The following is a 20,897-nucleotide window of genomic DNA, read 5'->3' as shown; positions in this document are numbered from 1 at the left end:
ATAACGGCCAGCAGGATTAAGATGCAAACTTTAATTTAGTTTTTTCGCGTGCAGATAGAATATTGCCACATGGTGCCCTCTTTCATAATTCAAGTTTGTGAAGAATATGTTTGAAAATATTACTTTTCATTTGTTGAATACGAACTGATAAAATATTTCACATGACAGTTTGAAGTGTGTAGGAAAAGCTATGACTTTTTTTCAGTTAAATTTTGTAATTATTGACTTTTATTACATGAATGTACACATGTGCTAAGAATATTGATTTCAGAGGATGTAAGCTGTGGGTGAAATGTATGATTTGTTAAATTAATATTTCGGAAGCAATGGTTACAAGTTTCGTTAAATTAATCTTTCTGAAGTAATGATTACAAGTTTATCAGCTCATTAGCCAATCCTACACTTACTTTTGTAAAGAGATGTTTCTGATTAGTTGTCTTGTCTACCAGTAAGCACATATTTATAGGGATTTGGCTCAAGGTTACCTCTGCTCTGTATATTATTATGACTTGAAAATGAAAATGTCACCATGAGATTTTATTTACCGATTTCTTCTTGCAAGAAATTGCGGAATGGTGTTTCTGCAAAGATTAATTGATGCCTGTTTGAGTGACTTAAGGCAGTAATAGGTTTAATAGAGGTACAAAGTAAAACACTACTAGTAGATGCTTGGGCTATTTTGATTAATCAACACACTGTGAAAACAATCGATAATAATTGCCCTATTAAGTGGATTATGCCCTTTGCCATTGCTCTTGAAATATGTGTAGTAAGCCAAAATGGGCTTTTGGTGACTTGGAAAATTTTAACCCCAGCATTACCCCACCCCCTATCCCAAAAGGTTAGTTTTACCAGGCCTGATTTGTTTCATAAGTTTTAAACCTTTAAAGAATGCACAGGCAACTTCGCCGGGGGAAGAAGCATTTGCTGTCTCTGCAGTTTATGTTTGTGTGGGATATAACTCTGTATTTCCCACATGATCGTAATGATTAATTTCAAATAAGATTTTAAGCTTTTAAAAGGGTTAATTAAAAAAGAAATTTGTTCTTACCCTGCCATGTCAATATCTGTTTCGGATCAAATTCCTCGCCTGCTGATTGGTCTTCATCAGGGCTCGATGATGTTGAATACTTTTCTGCCATTGGTAGTTGGATTTCAAAACATACCATCCACACAACTAACTGTTTGAAAACAGAAACAAAACTGTTGTTGAAATTCTAATAAGTTGGCTAATATAAAAGCATGCACTTTGTTTGTGAAGGCCACCCATGTAACTTCTGACATCAAATGATTAAGAGTGGTATATATGCAAACATCACAATAAATAATAGATGTTTTTTCTACTGCGTTTCTCTATAGTATAGATCTTTCAGAGAGCTTTCATTCAATGTAACATACTCCCACAGTCTAACTGTAGCTATAACCTCTCTTACTCATCCAGATCATCAGCAAATTCTTGTGGTTTTCCTGTTTTTACATTTCCCCGTCTTTCTAGCTTGATACAACAGCCTTGTACAACTATTTTAGAGCATTATAAACCTTTAAACCAAATTTAGACCAAACTGCTATTAAGCAACAAACAAAGGAAAACTGTCTCGAATGTCCAGATGTAACTATGAAAATGTATTCATAATTCTGCTTGTAGGTATGTAATTTGGTAGACCAGAAAAAGCAAGGAGTGGTGGGAACTTAGTTGTTAGGCCTTGTCTGATTGGCTGCTCAACCACATATTTTTGATAAGAAGCTAAAGAATGCCATGGACGGTGTTACGATTAATTTGAATAAAAAATCTTGTTCGTTGCATCTAGGATCGTGGCTTCCAAAAACCAAACATTCTTGGTAAGCGGTCACTTATGAGATCCATTGAAACGGAAAAATCTGAATATTAACTGACTAGTATTTTAAAATAAAAAGTAACTGTAGTGTAATTAAAAGTTTCTATTATTTCACTCAATTACGGGTAACATGTAGTTTACAAGATAAGCTATTCTCTAATTCTAAACCATATACACAAGCCCACAAACCATGCCATTTTATACTACCTGTTTTGAAATGAATGAAGCAATAGCTTTTTTTTTGTTAAGAATCCAAATTTGGTTTAAGTCTTACGCCTAGTAATGATACTTATAATATAAATACATGTATAGACAACCCCTGAGGTTGGTTGATATTGCGTGTTTTAGGAACGGAAAATGATCTCCAACCATGTGCTGTGTTTTTCATTCTGACTTTATCAGTTTATATTAAGATTGAATATTTAACTGTAAGCTACTGGTTTTGAAAATTGATAACTATGAAAACTTTTAATTCATTTGTTTACTCAAATCAGTAATTGGTTGTTTTTGCCTTTACTATTATATTGTGAACTGTGTTTTATGTTAATGATGGGTGCAGGGTTTTGACAGTAAACATTCAGTTGTGCCATATATTGTTTACTGGTATATGCAATGTGTTTTAGTACTTCAATATGGAATAATAATAATAGACATCACCACAGAATTATTGATAGAATGTTGTGGGATTGACCGACTAATCATGATAAAAGGAAATGTTAAACAGGCATTGAAGATTTATCTCCCTTTAACCTTGAACCATTATCAATAGTTTCATAATTATTTTACATATCGTACTTCCAGTCATTAATGCTTGTTTTATCAATTAAAATATAAATTTATTTTTTTGGGTTCATTTAACATTAAACATATACATGTGATGTGACACATGATACTAAGGTTTTCACCCGCATTATCATAATCCATTATTATTTAAATTTATACTTCTTATCTCACCTTTAAATTTGCAAATTTAATGATTAAAATTGTAATTTTTGACAGTGTTGTTGTTTTTTGTAAATTAAGTATGCATATTGTCTACTATATTCATGTAAAAACCGTAATTATTTTTTCAGAGATGGATATTTAAATTATTTATGATCACATTCATATTGGCAGTTTAGTTATAATTATCGTTGAGAGGTTTATTTTTAATATTCCATATGTTGTTGTGTAGCCTATGGTAATATCATAGATTATTTCTTTTGACATAAAAATATAATAATAGATTATAAATGTACTTCATATGTAGTTTACCATGTTTTGTTGAAGGGCCAATCTTGATTATATTTTGGAGAATAAAACTGGTTAATTTTGTGTTAAAAGCCTTTAAAAATTGTTTAAATGTATCATCGTAACACCCTGATGATGGTCGAGTTCAAATTTCGTGAAAATCGGACCGAAACTGCCCAACAAAATGTCCTCTCGAACGCAAATAGTGTAAAAGTATGTAATATGAAGGTTGTGGACCCTCTAGAGGTCACAATTTTTATCCGATTTTGATGAAACTTGAAATGTATGTTTATAACCCAAAGATGTTGGTTCCATTTGATATTCTTGCAAATCAGATCGTAACTTCCTGGATTATGGACCCTGATTGTAAGAAAAATCACATTTTTTTTTTTTTTTAGCTTGTTCTCTATCCATCTATTGCAAAATGTGGGCGTATCTTGCATGGCAACCCCTGGTTTATGAAACTTGTGTGTTTTTTTTTATTTGACCAAATAAAAATTCCTGTTTAATTGATAAAAACAAACCACATCAAGTTGACTTTGTATGTAGTTAAAACATACTATATTTCGACTATCTACCAACTTATTGAATCTTAAGTAGGGCTTATGTCAACTTTGCAACTCAAAGCAACTAGTTCCAGTCAGTTGAAAGTGTGCTTATGTTGATCATATCAGCAACTGAAAGCAACTGAATTCAGAGCTCTCATGTCAACTCAGAACTAATAGCGATTGCACTTAACAGGTTAATTTATTCATCACATGACCAACAAAATGACGAATACCTTAGAAGAAGTACCCCAAAGGCATGGTCGGTCTTGCTACAATTTTATTAATACATTATTGTCTATATCATCAACATTTGAAAAGTGGGTGACTTTGTTCGCTTCCATTTTGCTTTATTATAAAGTCACATGACACATGTCTCTTTGCAAGTTGTTATTTCCATGGTAAGAGGTTGATACCAGTTGTAAAAATGCTCATGTCGAGGGCAAGTAGTTGCCGCTAGTTGAAGCAAGTTGCAGAAAATTAAACATGGGCAACTGGCTTCAACTAACCAGAACTAGTTGCTTTGAGTTGTAAGAGGGACTTAGGTCAACCTTTTTCAGTTGCATTCAGTTGAGGTCAACCTTTTTCAGTTGCATTCAGTTGAAGCCAGTTACTCCCAGTTTCCAAAATGCCAATAGCTCTCAGTTGTAAGATCGACATAAGCCCCCCTTTACAAACCTCTACATTTCTCAAATACACTATTTGAAAACTTGTATACTTAGTTAACGTTTGTTCACAAAATTCAACCTCATTGAGAGATAGTATTGTTGCTTAAACTGTTAGATTTTTTAAATTAGTATGCATATTCAACAATCAGTATGATAAAAGCCTGATACACGGCAATAAATCAGCCATATAAAGAGTTATTTGGGGGAAATGTCAAGATTCTTTTTTCATGCCCATTGAACAGTTAGTATGATAATAGACTGATTAATGCGCAGCAACTCAGCCCCATAAAGAGTTAATTGTGGGAAAGATAAGATTTTTTATACGCCCACATTTTCATGTGGACGTATATTGTTGTCGCCCCTGTCCGTCCGTCCACAATTATTTGTGGACACTCTACAGGTCGCAATTCTTATCCGATTTTGACGAAACTTGAAATATAGGTTTATCTCCAAAAGATCTTGGCTGCTCTTAATATTGACATGTATCGGATCGAAACTACATGGATTATGGCCCCTGTTTGTACGAAAAATCACGTTTTTAGCTTGTGGACACTATAGAGGTCACAATTTTTATCCGATTTTGTTGAAACTTGAAATGTAAGTTTATAACCCAAAGATCTCGGTTCCTTTCGATATTCGCACATATCGGACCGTAACTTCCTGAATTATGGCCCCTGATTGTACGAAAAATCATGTTTTTGTGGCCCCTATAGAGGTCATAATTTTTATTCGATTTAAAAAAACGTATTATTATATCACCGTTACACCATGAGGACGGCTGAGTTCTAATTTCGTGAAAATTGGCCCAAAACTGACAGACAAAATGGCCACCCTTCGTTCTCAAATAGCCTAAAAATATGATATATCAAGGTTGTGGATCCTATGGAGGTCACAATTTTTATCCGATTTTGTTGAAACTTGAAATGTAAGTTTATAACACAAAGATCTCGATTCCTTTTGATATTTGCGCATATCAAATTGTAATTTCCTGAATTATGGCCCTTGATTGTAGGAAAAATCACTTTCTTTTTAGCTTGTTCTCTATCCATCTCTCGAAAATGTGGGTGTATCTTGCCTGGCAGCCGCTGGTTATCCATCCCAATTGAACATTTAAAATCTGCTGTCATGAAGAAAAACTATGATATTGCCATTATTCCCTTGGCTGGCAAACTATCTTTTTAATATTTGAATGAATATGTTTACTGTCCCTGATTTTAACGTAATTCAATAATATTTGTTTTTGTTGGTGTATTTTATTTTCTAATTGATATTCCTATTATCTTTGACGAAAATAGATTATAAATTTACACATTTTGTGTACTGTACATGGTTCATTTAAATTGTTGAATTGTTTTGTTGATTTGTTATTCAAAGCGGTAAAAAACTCAGTGACGCCGCATGAAATATAGATTTGTTGGCGATAGAAAAACATTATTTAAATGTCTTATTTCTACAAGATTAGTCATCTACAGTTCGATGTGGGCAGTAGAGTTAACTATAATTTCGAAAGTTATTGCAAAAGTACTAGTTATATTACTTGAAAACATTTTGGGCAATTAATTATGTCAAATTTTTGTAGACTTGGGTGTGGAATTAAAAGAACCAATTTTTTTTATCACGTTTTATTTAGTATTATGTAATGATTAAAACAAGGCTAAACTCTCATGACTATTCTACAGTTTTATTTGTAACTAAAATTTGATAGTTTAATACAGATAACCCACACCATTATTATTATTCTTATTTTGTGAGAATCAGTAGATAAAATGCATCACGATATTACACAATATTGATCCATTTTTAGAATGGAATTAATCTCAGACAACAAATTGCCCACCTGTCGTTTCGTCTGATGTTCAATTGTTTACATGGTATTATATTTTTCTGATGTATTTATCTCCCATTTTCAACTCTGCTGGATAAATGTGCCCTAATTTTTTTTCTTAAATAATGTACATCTTTTTTTTTTTACTGTTTGATGTATCTAGCTGTAAGTTATTTTTGTTAGACAATATAATAAGCTTATATTGACACTGTAGAATCCGCTGACTAATCAATAAAATTTGAACAGAATTTAATCTCCATATTGAACATGGTTGTAACCTTTTATGTTTTAAAAATATTTTTTACCGTCTTCATTAAATATTCCTTTGTTCATGTAAGAAGATTGAGCTAATTTATTTTAATGGACAGTTTATCTTCTCCAGTCACCATCAAGGAATCAATAAGATTTGTAATTTATTATTTATTATAGTGAAGAAAATGCTTTTTAAGTGCAGAAAATCTTGCAGTGAAAATCATTGTATAGATTTAACTGGTATGCATGGGAGTAATGTTTGTTTTGGCATCATTTCATGTCAAGTGGACAACATTTCGGAAAGTTGGGATTATGACCCCCTCCAAAAAAATTATAAAAAATATATGTAATAGTATATAGCCTTAAATTAGCAAATCCAAAATTATACCTCTCTAGGTCGAAAACTCACTGAGATATGGCCGTTTGAAATTGGGGTAATGAAGCAGATCATAAATTCAGTAATTTTTTTTCAGGTTTTGGCCTGCTTTAAACTCTCTAACTTTGTAATCAAAGACAACTTTTCCTGTAGATTACGAATTTACCATCACACGCAATGTGCGATTCACACAGTTCGTGCCACCAGGTGACCAAATGTGGAACAAATGAACTATTCACTTATTTTCAGGATTTCCACAGCCTCTGGCAAAGTCACTATTGTATACACAACCTCCAAAATTGACATAGTTAATGTCAGTTTGTCTTTTATCAATTTACAAAAGATTATGAGTAGATGGGATATATACTTTTCCGAATATTCAGTCCCGAAATTCAATGCACACTGAAAAAGTACAAAATATACCCATATTCCCCTTGAATTTTGGCCATGTGGGACAGTGGTTAAAATTCTAAAAAAGGTTGATAATGAAATTCATTCACCCCACTATAACATACCTTAAAGTCCGTCTTGTCTATTTGATGGCTTATATTTTTAATTGACACTTGAAATCAGTGCGGTGATGAAGTTTTAATGGCTATTATCAAAATTGTTGACTTTTCACATTGATTTTAAGATTACGTCAAAATGACCTCTATCCCTCAAACGTCTCTGTTTAGAGTAAATGTTTGTGTAGATTACGAATATGCATTGTGTACATTGTATTGTTCTAATTTTATTATGCCTCCCAAATGAGAAAAAAATGGTTATTCGGCTTTGACAATCAGATTAAAATTACTTCTGAAAGACTTGGGACCCCTCATATTTGTCATATAGAGCAATTTATATTGTAGAATAAGAAAATGGACTCATTTTGGCTACAGGGAGTATCGTTTCAATTTAAGTTTGCTTTCAAAAACAGGGAAAAATTGTTTTGTCTGCCCAGAAAGTTGAAGTACAGTATTGTTGTTACACTATCACTGGACACCTGAAAACTACAGGCCTCAAATTTTAACGCATGGTCTTGAAACTTTGCATACTCATTCCTTATACACTAAGGATATTTCCTATTGTTTTTGGTGCGTGGCCAACCCTTGGTGTCAGAGCCACACTCATTTTTTCTTTGTGTGCCTGTGTGTTTTGCCTACAGGCCGTAATTCTTAATTAATTGTCTTGAAAACTTTTCATATATTCCTTATACCCAAAAGATGACTGTTTATATCTGGCAGAAAAAAACACATGTCCTGGCAGTGTAGTGGAGTGTTTTGAGTCGGCAGATAAAGACATATTTCCTAATATTAAAAATGTCTTGATAATTTGGATAGATACATATTGGTCTGGAAATGCAGGGTGCTATTTTATCCCAGGAATCAAACACGAACACGATGTTTAAACATAAATCTGGCAAGAGCTAAATCTGTCTATTGAAGGTCTTTCTTTAGGCCTGAAATGTTATCTAAATTATTAATTAGACATTAATTAACCTATCCAGACCATACTCAACTCTAGATGGCATCGCTAGCCTGTGATCTTTAGTGGATTATGAGCCGATTTACTGCATAACTTTCCTTCACAATTTAACGATTAAATGGATAATCAAGACTATGCTGTTTATCGTACTTTATTTATGTTGATCAAGGCTAGCCGGAAATTTCAACCGCTTATTTCTCGGTTGATAGTGGATCAATTTGAATGAAACTTTCAGCAAATTGCCTTTACATTATCAAGTTTTCAACTATACTATTCAAAAAAAGTAGGGGATATTTGATTTTGGGGGCATAATACTAAAATATGCAAATGACTACGAAAAAAGTCACTATAGAACCTAACAGAAGAAACATTTCCAGTTACATGTGACGCCCAAACGCACCAATAGCTACCGCATGGAATGCAGGTGATGCTTGGGATCATCATGGGGGTCCAACCCAAGATTTGCACGACTCTGACTTTGAATGTTACAGTCATTGTGGCATTGAATTCCAGGGTGGAAACATCAGTTTAATTGTTTTAGTGACCAGAAAACAAATTTTGATATGCGTCGGCTTACCCAAAATGAAAGGTTACGTGCCCTTGGCATGCTACAGATCAGCACAACACAGGCGGTTGTGGCGCGGACGATGAATGTTTCTCAGTCTGTCATAAGCAGGCTATGGTCCAGATACCGTGATACACAATCTGTACAGGACAGACCACGCTCAGGTCGACCAAGGGCGACAACTCAAGCCCAGGATCGATTTATCCGTACCTTGGCCTTGAGAAATTGTGTCATCACAGCAAATCAGATCAGCGCTCGTCTTCAAACAGACACTGGTGTGAGAGTGAGTGGCCAGACGATTCGGAATCGACTGCATAGGGGTCACCTTCGCGCCCGATGTCCTCGCGTGATCCCTTGTTTGAGAGATCATCACATTCAGGCAAGACGTCGTTGGTGTAGGGATCGTCAACACTGGGATAATCGACGCTGGAGCAATGTGATGTTTTCAGATGAATCAAGGTTCACTGTTGATTTTTTGGACAGACGTAGGAGTGTGTGGCGTCGTCGAAACGAGCACTTCCAAGACGTTAACGTCATCAGACATGATCGATTTGGGGGTGGTTCTGTTATGGTGTGGGGAGGCATCACTGTTGCTGGAAGAACGGCTTTACATGTTGTTGCAGGGCGTGTTACAGGCCAGTACTACCGGGACAACATCTTGGCAGTCCATGTTGTGCCGTTCGCACGACGTCATGGCCGCCATTTCATCTTCCAGTATGACAACGCAAGATGTCACAGGGCCAGGATCGTTACAGGTTATCTCCAACAACAGAACATCACCACATTACCTTGGCCAGCACTGAGTCCCGACCTCTCCCCCATCGAGCATGTCTGGGACATGCTTGGACAGAGGTTACGTCAACGTCAACAACGTCCTGCCAATGTCCAAGAACTTGCTGCTGCGTTGCAACAGGAATGGGACAATCTGGACCAAAATGACCTTAGACGTCTCATTAGGAGTATGCCACGTCGGATCAATGCTTGTTTGGCAAACAGAGGAGGATTTACCCGTTACTGACTTGGTTGTGATGCTGTGGTAACTTTGCTGTTTGACCCCGGGTATCATTTTACCCTTATAATGGTCAGTCTGTGCCTTACTTAGTCTAACGATCATTTGGAATAAATCGATGAATGTGAACTTCATTTCATTTTGTCATTTGTTTCTTCGTCAGTTTCATTAGGTGACTTTAATAACACTTAAAAATCAAATATCCCCTACTTTTTTTGAATAGTATATAATAGAGAGAACTGCCAACTCATTATCGATTCTCCCATAATGTATCTTTAAGGAATCAATAATTGGGTCATGCTGACCACCGGCCATTGAGGACTTAACTATATGTTGTAAGATTAAATAAAGTATGATCAACATTATGAGTTATTAACTATTCATTACAATACAAATCCCTAATTTCATCGGCACCTATCATCCGATAATATAGCTTTCCGTCTTTGACAATGTTGGCCTAATCACGCGACAATTTCCTGCCTTTTCTATAAAGGGTTGAAAATACGATCTTCTTTTGGAAGCTTATTAGTTTGTTGTATTATTAATTGATAAAGTACTATTTAAATTATCAGTTAAATGTTGAAAACGATAAAAATCTTGACCAATCTCCCATTTTATTTTGACCTCACAAATCCCTCTATAAACTGTAGCGGCTATGCAAACTATGTACAGTTACTGTGAAAACAGAGATTACTACGCCGGAATAATAATATAATAAGATAAGGAACTTCTGGGGTATGAATAATTATTTTACTGTAGTTTATGAACATGTAAGACATTAACAGGAAGCCTATTTTTATACGCCCACATTTTCAGGTGGACGTATTATGATGTCGCCTTCGAACGTCCGACCGTCCACAATTCGTTTGTGGACACTCTACAGGTCACAATTTTTATCCGATTTTGACGAAACTTAAAATATAGGTCTATCTCCCAAAGATCTCGGTTCCTTTCGATATTGGCATGTATCTGACCATAACTTCATGGATTCAAAATGTTTGAATATATCACCGTTACACCGTAATTTTGGTTGAGTTCGAATTTTGTGAAAATCGGACCACAAGTGCCAGACAAAATGGCCGCCCCTCGTATGCAAATAGTGTAAACATCTGGTATATCAAGGTTGTGGACCCTTTAGAGGTCACAATTTTGATCCGATTTTGATGAAACTTGAAATGCATGTTTATAAACCAAACTATTGGGGCCTTTCGATATTCAAGTATCAGATCTTAACTTCTTTAATTATGGCCCCTGATGGTATGAAAAATCACGTTTTTAGCTTGTGGTTCCTCTAGAGGTCACAATTATTATCCGAATTAAAAAAGCGTTCGATTATATCTCCGTTACACCATAATGTTGGTTGAGTTTGAATTTCGTGAAAATCAGACAAAAACTGCTAGAAAAAATGGCCGCCCCTCGTACGCAAATAGTGTAAACATCTGGTATATCAAGATTGTGGACCCTCTAGAGGTGACAATGTTGATCAGATTTTGATGAAACTTGAAATACATGTTAATAACCCAAAGATCTTGGTTCCTTGCGATATTTGTGCATATCAGATCGTAACTTCCTGAATTATAACCCTTGTTTGTACAAAAAATCACATTTTTAGCTTGTGGGTCCCTTTAGACACTAAGATCTTGGTTCCTTTTGATAATCAAGCATATCCGAACGTAATTTCCTGGATTATGGCGCCTGATTGTTTGAAAAATCGCATTTTTAGCTTGCGGATTCTCTAGAGGTCACAATTTTTTTTCTGATTTTAAAAATCGTTTATATATATCGCCATTCCACCATAATGAAGGTCGAATTCGAATTGAAATGAAACTGACCAACAAAATGGCCACTCTTTGTATGCAAATTGTGTACAAGTATGTAATACGAAGGATGTGGGCCCTCTAGAGGTCACAATTTTTATCTGATTTTGATGAAACATATCTTTATGTCCCAAAGATCTCAGTGCCTTTTGATATTTACACATTTCAGACCATAAGTTTCTGGATTATTGCCCCTGATTGTACCAAAAAATCTCGTTTGTCTTTAGCTTGTTCTTTAACCATCTCTTGCAAACTGTGGGCATATCCTGCTTGGCGGCCATTGATGTAAATATGCAGGAATACATTTCATCATGGACCTTATAATAAGGTCCATTGTTTCATCAAAAATTGTAATAACAGGTTCTATGTTGAAATACATACAACTGAATTACACCATTCCCCCATGAACAGCTGATTGACTGCGTAATGCATATCAAACATAGAGGTGTAAATAACTGACTAGAGTGTATGGTGGTCACGTGATCCCGTGCCGACTGTGGAGCTGAGCAGCCATTTTACAACCGGGAAGGTTTAACCTGCGTCGCTATATACCAATATGCCATAGTCTCATAGAGATGTTGTTGTTTAGGTTATTTCATTGTCAGGCAAAAAGGGAGTGTATTATCAGTTCATGAGCATATAAGATATGTTATAAGTGAAATAGTAATCTAAAAGATATAGTATAATCACAATAATAGTGTAACATAATTTAATAAACACGGCGTGAAGACATCGAACACACGAAGCTTAAGGCCAGAAACCGGGTGGATCCATTCGCTTAATTTGTTTATGAACCGATACTTTTATTATGTACCGGGAATTCTCGTATTTAAGCCCTGGGCTTAATTTCGAATTTGACCATGTCAGTGATGAAACATTTCTTCTGAAATTAAGCCCAGGGCTTCGATTCAAAAAGAGGAAAAAACAACAAACATTTGGGTTCTTTTTATAATTTCAAATGGAACGAAGCAAATTCATCAACAAAAATGACTTTTAAAACACAATTATGATACACCGTCACATAAATGTTCTGGAATACAAAAAGAAATTGTCCATAAACTTTAAATTTCAAAGTTCTTTGAATCAGATCTCAAGGCTAGCTTTTACTAGTATGGTGAGCATCCGTTACCCATCAATGTCCTCGTCTGAACTGGAATCCTCAAACGGGTCGACACTGAGTTGGTCCTCACCTGGCAGTACAATACCAGATCCGGAATGTGGAGAACATCTCATAGCCTGTAGTTCACATGTGGTTTGAAAATTTAAAAGGGAGACCGCTCTAAAATAAATTTTAAATTTAAGCCCATGGGCTTAAATTCGAAATTGAAACTCGTTATTTAGCCCATGGTCTTAATAACGGCAGGGCTTAAATACGAGGATTCCCAGTAATAATTACAATGTCCATGTGTTCTGCAAATTTCCAAATCAATGTATACTTAATTATTATGGAAATTGCGTATTATATCTGCATACACATCTGGTATTGTACGAAACATATCGGGGGAGTAAGTCTGCTTATTGGAGTGGTGTTTGTAGCTATGGGCTTAAATTTGAAATTTAAACTCGTTATTTAGCCCATGGTCTTAATAACGGCAGGGCTTAAATAGAGGATTCCCGGTAATAATTACATTGTCCATGTGTTCTGCAAACTTCCAAATCAATGTATACTTAATTATTATGGAAATTGCATATTATATCTGCATACACATCTGGTATTGTACGAAACATATAGGGGGAGTAAGTCTGCTTATTGGAGTGGTGTTTGTAAGCTACAGACATGCACTAACTGGCCAGTCATAGCTTTGTTATCGGTTAGTTTTACTCCCCTGATTTAATTAAATAGACCGGCACTGTAACAGTAAATACCAAATATGCCAAAAATAATTATTGAAAACAGAGTGTATCAAATAGATGTATTAAAGTGAAAGTTTCTTGCAATATAAGCTTATGCTTCAATTTTTTTCTTCAGATTCCCGCTTCAAAACTCCGAACTAGTTTAGTAGTTAATTTAAAAATAAGGATAAGTCTAGAGTCGTAAAAACTTCATTCTTTTGTGAAAAAAAAAGGCCCGATATTTTTTTTAATTGATGCTACTGCGAAAATCTCATTAAGTTAGCCTTATTTTTTTTTGTAAAATTTAATATACCTCTGTTTTTTCAATCAAAGATAAAACAAAGACACCATGAAATTGAAAACCATGGCATATGATATAGGCCTAAGGCCTTGCTTGCCATGTTTACATTTTCCTTTTTTCCCATCCAATAGTTGTCTTTTGGTAGATGATAGAAGTAGATTATTTATTTATTTATTTTTAAAATTTATTTGATTTATTTATCATCAGAATGACGTTATATAGGCCTAGTTATCAATCAGGTAGTCCTTTAAAATCGTCCAACAAATTGATTAGGCCCTAGATCTATCCAAAATAAAGTTGTTTGTGAACTTAGGGGAGCCATTTTTTAAAATTTAGCCGAACACTTTATGGATCTGGACATTTTCGAGGACGATCACTTTGCTCAATAAAATAAACAACAGGATTTCGTAAGTTCTAGTTTCTACTTTAATCAGTCATTATGATATTCTAAATAATAAAGCCCCCAAAAGATACCAGTTGACCAAAACAATTTCATTTTTAGTAAGACATTTCAATCACCTATTTTTTGGTTGACATTGTTGAATTAGAACCTTAAATTTTCCACCCTGCATCAGTCTATTTCCCTTTGTTTACATCCGGGCACTTCCGTCATTCTCTCCTAGATGAAACATGGCGGCCGGTCTCCAGAGACGGCCCACATCGTTAACGTTATGTCAATGGGGCTCACGTGACCACAATACACTCTAGTCAATATATACACCTTCATGGTGTCAACATTGGATTTATTGAGAAAATATCAAATCTCTGAATTGGACATCGTATAAATTCTACAACAATGTGGACGTTAAACCCCATTTCTCTCTCTTATTAGATTATTTCCACTCGTTTGACTATCATATAATGTAAACATAGGAATATCATAAACCATTAAATCTGTCGTCATTCCACAAGATGGTCTGGCTTGGTTTCCCCCTTGTTATTGGTGCAGGACAAAGGGTCTGACAACAGTGTTTAGTCGTTGGGATGAAAAAGAGAGGTCCCATATGTACACTATGACCAGGTAGTATTTAACATAGCCATTCACCCAATATTAAGGTAGTAGACTTACACATAACTGGGCACCCAAGATGGATTATCTAAAGTAAATTAACAATGGACAGCTATGACAGAATAGACAATACTAGTAATGAAATAGTCCATCTATAAACATTACATAATCAAGGCCTAATTAGTCACTTTAGTAAATGAATGAATGGATGTCTCTTAAATACTACCCCCTTAACAATTATAAAATATTTAAGTTTAAATATATTTAATTATTATTTATTGTTTATTGTTACCAAGTAACCTCTAGTATATTAAAGGAAAGATTATAGATGGTAAGTAGTTGACCACAGGCAGGCAGCAGGGCATACTGAAGGACAGGTCTCTGATAAGTTATTTCTTAGACACTGTGCCTTATTAAGTTACCTACAGCATGTGGGTCATTATTGTAATATATTATTATTGTTTAAGTATTGAAACAAGAATAGAGAACTATACCAAGAAGAAATGAGTTGTTCAATTAATGTATGTTCAATCTTTCACCCCCAACTAGATTGAACATGCAACCGCCATCGTCAAGGTTGGACTGATAAGCAGGTACAGAAACCCTGGATGATAACACTTTGGCATTTACGTAAAAGAACCTGTGACAGTTGGAATTCAAAATAAGAGTAGGCCATAGTGCTGCTATCCGTGCAAAATTACCCTTATAGCATACTATGCGGTGTATGTTTTGTGTCCAAACTAACCACACAAAAGTCAGCCCTGATAAGTGAGAAAGGGCTTGAAAAATCTTAAAGGTTCTTCTGAACCCAAGCCTGGATTTGAACCTACAAGATTCTAGTCCAGTGCTCAGACCATAAAAACAAAACAAATGGTCATTATATAGTTCAAATGATGTTAGAATATATGATTGTTATCATATGAACACCACTCATTAATGCTTTCAATACTTTTTTGATTTGAAGAATAGAAAACAAGAATATAAAAAAAATTGATAAAAAATATGTGTGAAACACAAATCATTTGAAAAAGAAAAATGCTTAAGATGAAAAATGCTGTCTATATATAGAATCAACAGAAATTTTAAACACTAATTGATGTCTTTAAAATTCTATGTTTTGTATTAATACCCGTTTAACTGTTATCACATATTTACAGAGCTGTTATTTTGATATTGATTGAAAGTCAATTATTGCTGATGGGTTGAGATGAATGCACATATAGGAATTAATATCACTACATTTAAAGAAAAACTTACCTTGTATATGTTGTTAGATTTCCAGGAATTGCTTTGGTAAAATGCTGATTCTGTCGTTTATTTTTATGTAAGCAGCTTAGGAAGCTGAGGTTGGGTGTCAGAGATGTAGTAGTTAAAATTAAATAGTGTAGGTTTATGAGAGTTGTTAGTTGTGAAATAACAAGTAGGATTATAGTGTTGTTGTAGATATAATTATAGCTAGTTTTGTTGTGGTGGTTTTACTGGCAGCTGGTTGTATGTGGGTGGCAGTTGAGCTGGTAATCTCTGGTACTGCCGCCACAATCTTGTCATTCTCTTCTGTTACAAATTACTGACATGACACTGTGACACAGACAATATTCTCTGCTATGTATGATCTTTGTAAACTCTGTTATTATTGACTCCTGTAAGATTTGTCCCAAGATAGAATTTCTTTCACTTGATCAATAATTAATTGATGAATTGTCGTTTAAAGGGGTTCTAGATATATTTTTGTGAATAGAACAGCTTCATCTGCACTAAGATATACTGTAATCAACAAGTGGTTGCCAAGCTAGATATGTCCACGCGATGGACAGAGAACATGCTAAAGAAAAGAAGCTATTTTTCGTACAATCAGGGGCCATAATACAGGAAGTTACAGTCCGATACGTGCAAGTATCGAAAGGAACCCAGATATTGGGATATAAACAATAAAAATTGTGATCTCTAGAGGGTTCCACAACCTTGGTATTACATACATTTACACTATTTGCGTACATTGAGTGGCCATTTTGTCAGGCAGTTTCGGTCCAATTTGCACAAAATTGAAACTTACGTCAATATGGTGTAAGGGTGATCAATATAAACGTTTTTTTTAAATCAAATAAAAATTGTGACCTCTAGAGGGTCCACTAGCTAAAAACAAGATTTTTCATACAATCAGGGCCCATAATCCAGGAAACTACTGTCCGATATGCACGAATATCAAAAGTAACCAAGGTCTTTGGGATATAAACATATTTTAAGTTTCATCAAAATCAGATAAAGATTGTAACCTGTAGCGAGTCCACAATCTTGGTATTACATACTTTAAAACTATTTGCATACGCGGAGTAACCATTTTGCCGGGCAGTTTTGCTCCGATTTTCATGAAAATTAGGGTGTAACAGTGATAGGTTAATAAAATTGGATTAAAATTGTGGCTTCTAGAGAGTCCAGAACCTAAAAACGTGTTTTTTTGTACAATCAGGGGCCATTATCCAGGAGGTTACGATCTGATATGCGCGATTATCGTAAGGAACCGAAATCTTTGGGATATAAACGTTCATTTTGAGTTTCATCAAAATCGGAGAAAAATTGTGACCTAGAAGGTCCACAACCTTGGTATTACATACTTTGAGAATATTTGCGAATGAGGAGCCACCTTTTTATTGGTCAGTTTCGCTTTGATTTTCACGAAATTTGAACTCAACCGTCAGTAGGGTGTAACAGTGATATATTTGAACTGTTTTTGTAATCGGATAAAAATTGTGACCTCTATTGGGACCACAAGCTCAAAATGTGATTTTTTCGTACAATCAGGGGCTATAATCCAGGAACTTAGTTTCCGATATGCACGAATATCGAAAGAAACCGAGATCGTTAGGTTATAAACATACATTTTAAGATTCATCAAAATCGGATAAAAATTGTGACCTTGAGTGTCCACAAGCTAAAAACATGATTTTTCGTACAAACATAACCAAATTGGCTGCATGCACATACCACTTTTATGTGATGTATTTATGTATGTGATCTTAATTAAGAGAGCAGAATTTCGTTGATTTTGGTCAAAATGAAATTTTGAATTAGGTCAGTCTAATCCATTAAATTGATCGGCAATCAAATTGGTAAATCTATATTATGGCATGGTATGCTTACATCAATTGTGTTATTATTATATACTAATGTCCAAAAGAAAGTATACACTGTGCATTTTGTACTGCATCAACCAAAGTCGTTTTTCCATGGTATATGGTATTTGGGTAGAATGTCAATTTGTTTCACATTTTTATTTTGCTTAGAAATGTTGAGTTTGGACGCAAGAGACACACTCAGTAATGCTTTATCAAATGTTTTTAATCTAAACAAAACTTAGTCATACTTTTAGTGTGTATACTTTCTTTTGGACATCAGTATATATGTGTAGTAGCAATTTTATATGATAATGTGGCCCTGTCTATCAGTTCTTATGAACACTACGTTAATTATCAGATCTTTTTCAAATTTATGCATGATTTCAATAGTGAATCTAAGAAAGCTATAGAATTCAAATGATTTCGAATGATAAATTCGCTAGTTATTATTAACCTTGATCATTTTTATACGCCCACATTGAAATGACTTAAATTTATACACAGTGTTTAAGGTCATCAGAAAAAGATTTCTGATAATTACTGCCAGAGTTATGGCCCTTGATCACTTCAAAAAATCTTGTGGACGCTCTAAAGGTCAAAGTTAATATCCGATTGACTTTAATTTTATACACAGTGTTTAAGGTCATGAGATAAAGAAGCCTATTGATTTTCAGCGATTTCCGATAATTACTGACAGAGTTATGACCCTTGATCACTTTGAAAAATCTTGTGGACGCTCTAGAGGCTAAAGTTAATATCCGATTGACTTTAAATTTATACATAGTGTTTAAGGTCATGAGACAAGGAAGCCTATTGATTTTCAGCGGTTTCTGATAATTACTGCCATAATTATGGCCCTTGATCACTTTGAAAAATCATGTGGACGCTCTAGAGGCTAAAGTTAATATCCGATTGACTTTAAATTTACACACAGTGTTTAAGGTCATGAGACGAAGAAGCCTATTGATTTTCAGTGATGTCCGATAATTACTGCCAGAGTTATTGCCTTGATCACTTTGAAAAATCTTGTAAATGCTCTAGAGGCTAAAGTTAATATACGATTAACTTTAAATTTATACACAGTTTGAGGTCATGAGACGAAGAATCATATTGATTTTCAACGATTTCCAATAATTACTGTCAAAGTTATGGCTCTTGATCACTTTGAAAAATCTTGTGATGCTCTAGAGGCTAAAGTTATCATCCGATTGACTTCAGATTGATACACAGAGTTTAAGGTCTTGAGACAAACAAGTATATTGATTTTCAATGAGTTTTTATGACGTGAACAGCTAAATCCATGATATTAAAAGTTTCGTATACTAAACGTTAGCATGGGACAGAACTTTATAAAAACCAAACAAATTCTAATGATTTTCTGATAATTACTTAATGAGTTGTTACTCTTAATTTGATTTTAATGTATTATAAATGTTTCATTAACGAAAAAAGTAAAAATATGCGACAACTCTTGTTGACTGCCTGGACGATTTAGCTGCTGTGGGCATATGTTTTGTTGCCTGGCAACCTATCTTTCTTTCCGTTTGTACCTCCATTATTACTCAACAAATGGTGGGACTGTTATTTGTCCTCTGGGTTATTTTACACAAGGAACAAGTGTGCAAAGTCTTAATCAGATTCGTGTTGAAAAGTTTGTGCGTATCTTAGACTTCTCAACGCCTGGGTTTGAAATGGTCTTCAACAGGCATTTTGTTTTTTCGTTTTCTGCTATTACTCTCACACACGGATAGTTGTCGTGATTTGTCTGAATTTACAGTTGTCAGTTGAATAAAAAAACTCAAGACCTTTGTCTCGAACAGTTCAAAGCTTGGACGCAATGCTAAAAGTAAACACATTTCACTTGTTTATCAAGTTGTGGCCACACTCGGTTGGCATGCTGTGGATACACGTCAGTTGAATAAAAAGACTCGGACCTTCACCTCAGAATTGATCAGAGCTTGGACCCCATGCTAAAAGTAAACACATTATTAAGTTTTGTCGACACTCTGTTAGCATGCGTGATGTTTTTTCCCAGTTATTTTGGGTAATAGACAAATCAATTTTAAAGGTGACCAAGACATGCTGAATGGGGGTCACAGTGGCTAAGTGGGTAAGACGCTGGCTCGCTAGCCTGGAGGTCGGGTGTTGGATCCCTGCATTGGCCGAGAAAGTTCATCTAGATTTTCCGGCGTGGTTCCCCCCTTGTCAGTGATGCAGGACGGAGGGTCTGACAAGGACAGCGGTCTAGTCCTTCGGATGATACAAAAAACTGAGGTCCCGTGTACACATTTTTGTGCACGTAAAAGATCACTTGACAGTTGGAATTCAATATAAGAGTAGGTCTTAGTGCCGCTGTCCGGGCAAAATTTCCCTCATAGCACACTGTATGGCGTATTCCCATCTTCATTAGCCCAGTTCGGAGCAGAACAGTAGGACGTTAAACTCCATTTTATTTCATTTTTATACGCCCACATTGAAAAGTGGTCGTATATTGTCGTCGCCCCTGTCCGTCCGTCCGGCGTCAACAATTGCTTCTGGACGATCTAGAGGCTAAAGGTAATATCCGATTGACTTTAAATTTATATACAATGTTTAAGGCCTTGAGACGAAGAAGCCTATTGATTTTCAGCGAATTTCCGATAATTACTGCCAGAGTTATGGTCCTTGATCACTTTGAAAAATCTTGTGCGCGCTCTAGAGGCTAAAGTTAATATCCGATTGACTTACAATTTATACACAGTGTTTAAGGTCATGAGACGAGGAAGCATATTGATTTTCAGCGGTTTCCAATAATTACTGCCATAGTTATGGCCCTTGATCACCTCAAAAAATCTTGTGGACGCTCTAGAGGCTAAAGTTAATATCCAATTGACTTTAAATTTATAGACAGTGTTTAAGGTCATGAGACGAAGAAACCTATTGATTTTCAGCGATTTCCGATAATTACTGCCAGAGTTATGGCCCTTGATCACTTTGAAAAAATCTTGTGGACGCTCTAGAGGTCAAAGTTAATATCCGGTTGACTTTAAATTTATACACAGTGTTTAAGGTC

At 35.0% G+C, this 20,897-nt stretch overlaps 2 protein-coding genes across 5 annotated transcripts in view; one reads left to right on the top strand and one right to left on the bottom strand.

The window, feature by feature from the left end:
* Window positions 1-1,461, bottom strand: part of LOC126811682 (runt-related transcription factor 1) — a 36,227-nt gene extending 34,766 nt beyond the window's left edge. Inside the window, exons 1-2 of one of the 3 annotated variants that reach the window (XM_056098496.1) lie at window positions 1,434-1,452; window positions 1,052-1,181 (exon numbers count right to left, since the gene is read on the bottom strand). In XM_056098496.1, coding sequence (XP_055954471.1) covers window positions 1,052-1,169 — 118 coding nt within the window. In that variant the 5' untranslated portion in view covers window positions 1,170-1,181; window positions 1,434-1,452. Of the gene's footprint in view, window positions 1-1,051 lie in introns of all 3 variants that reach the window. The other 2 variants (XM_056098495.1, XM_050537512.2) reach the window with 2 other exon arrangements.
* The window catches only part of LOC126811686 (transcription initiation protein SPT3 homolog), a 55,155-nt gene that overhangs the window by 17,377 nt on the left and 16,881 nt on the right, over window positions 1-20,897 (top strand). The gene's annotated exons all lie outside the window — the stretch shown is intronic.

The sequence above is a fragment of the Patella vulgata genome, chromosome 2 (genome assembly GCF_932274485.2).
Source record: "Patella vulgata chromosome 2, xgPatVulg1.2, whole genome shotgun sequence".
Classification (NCBI taxonomy): Eukaryota; Metazoa; Mollusca; class Gastropoda; family Patellidae; genus Patella; species Patella vulgata.
Note: the sequence above shows the minus strand (reverse complement) of the source record. Positions and strands in the feature narration are given on the sequence as shown.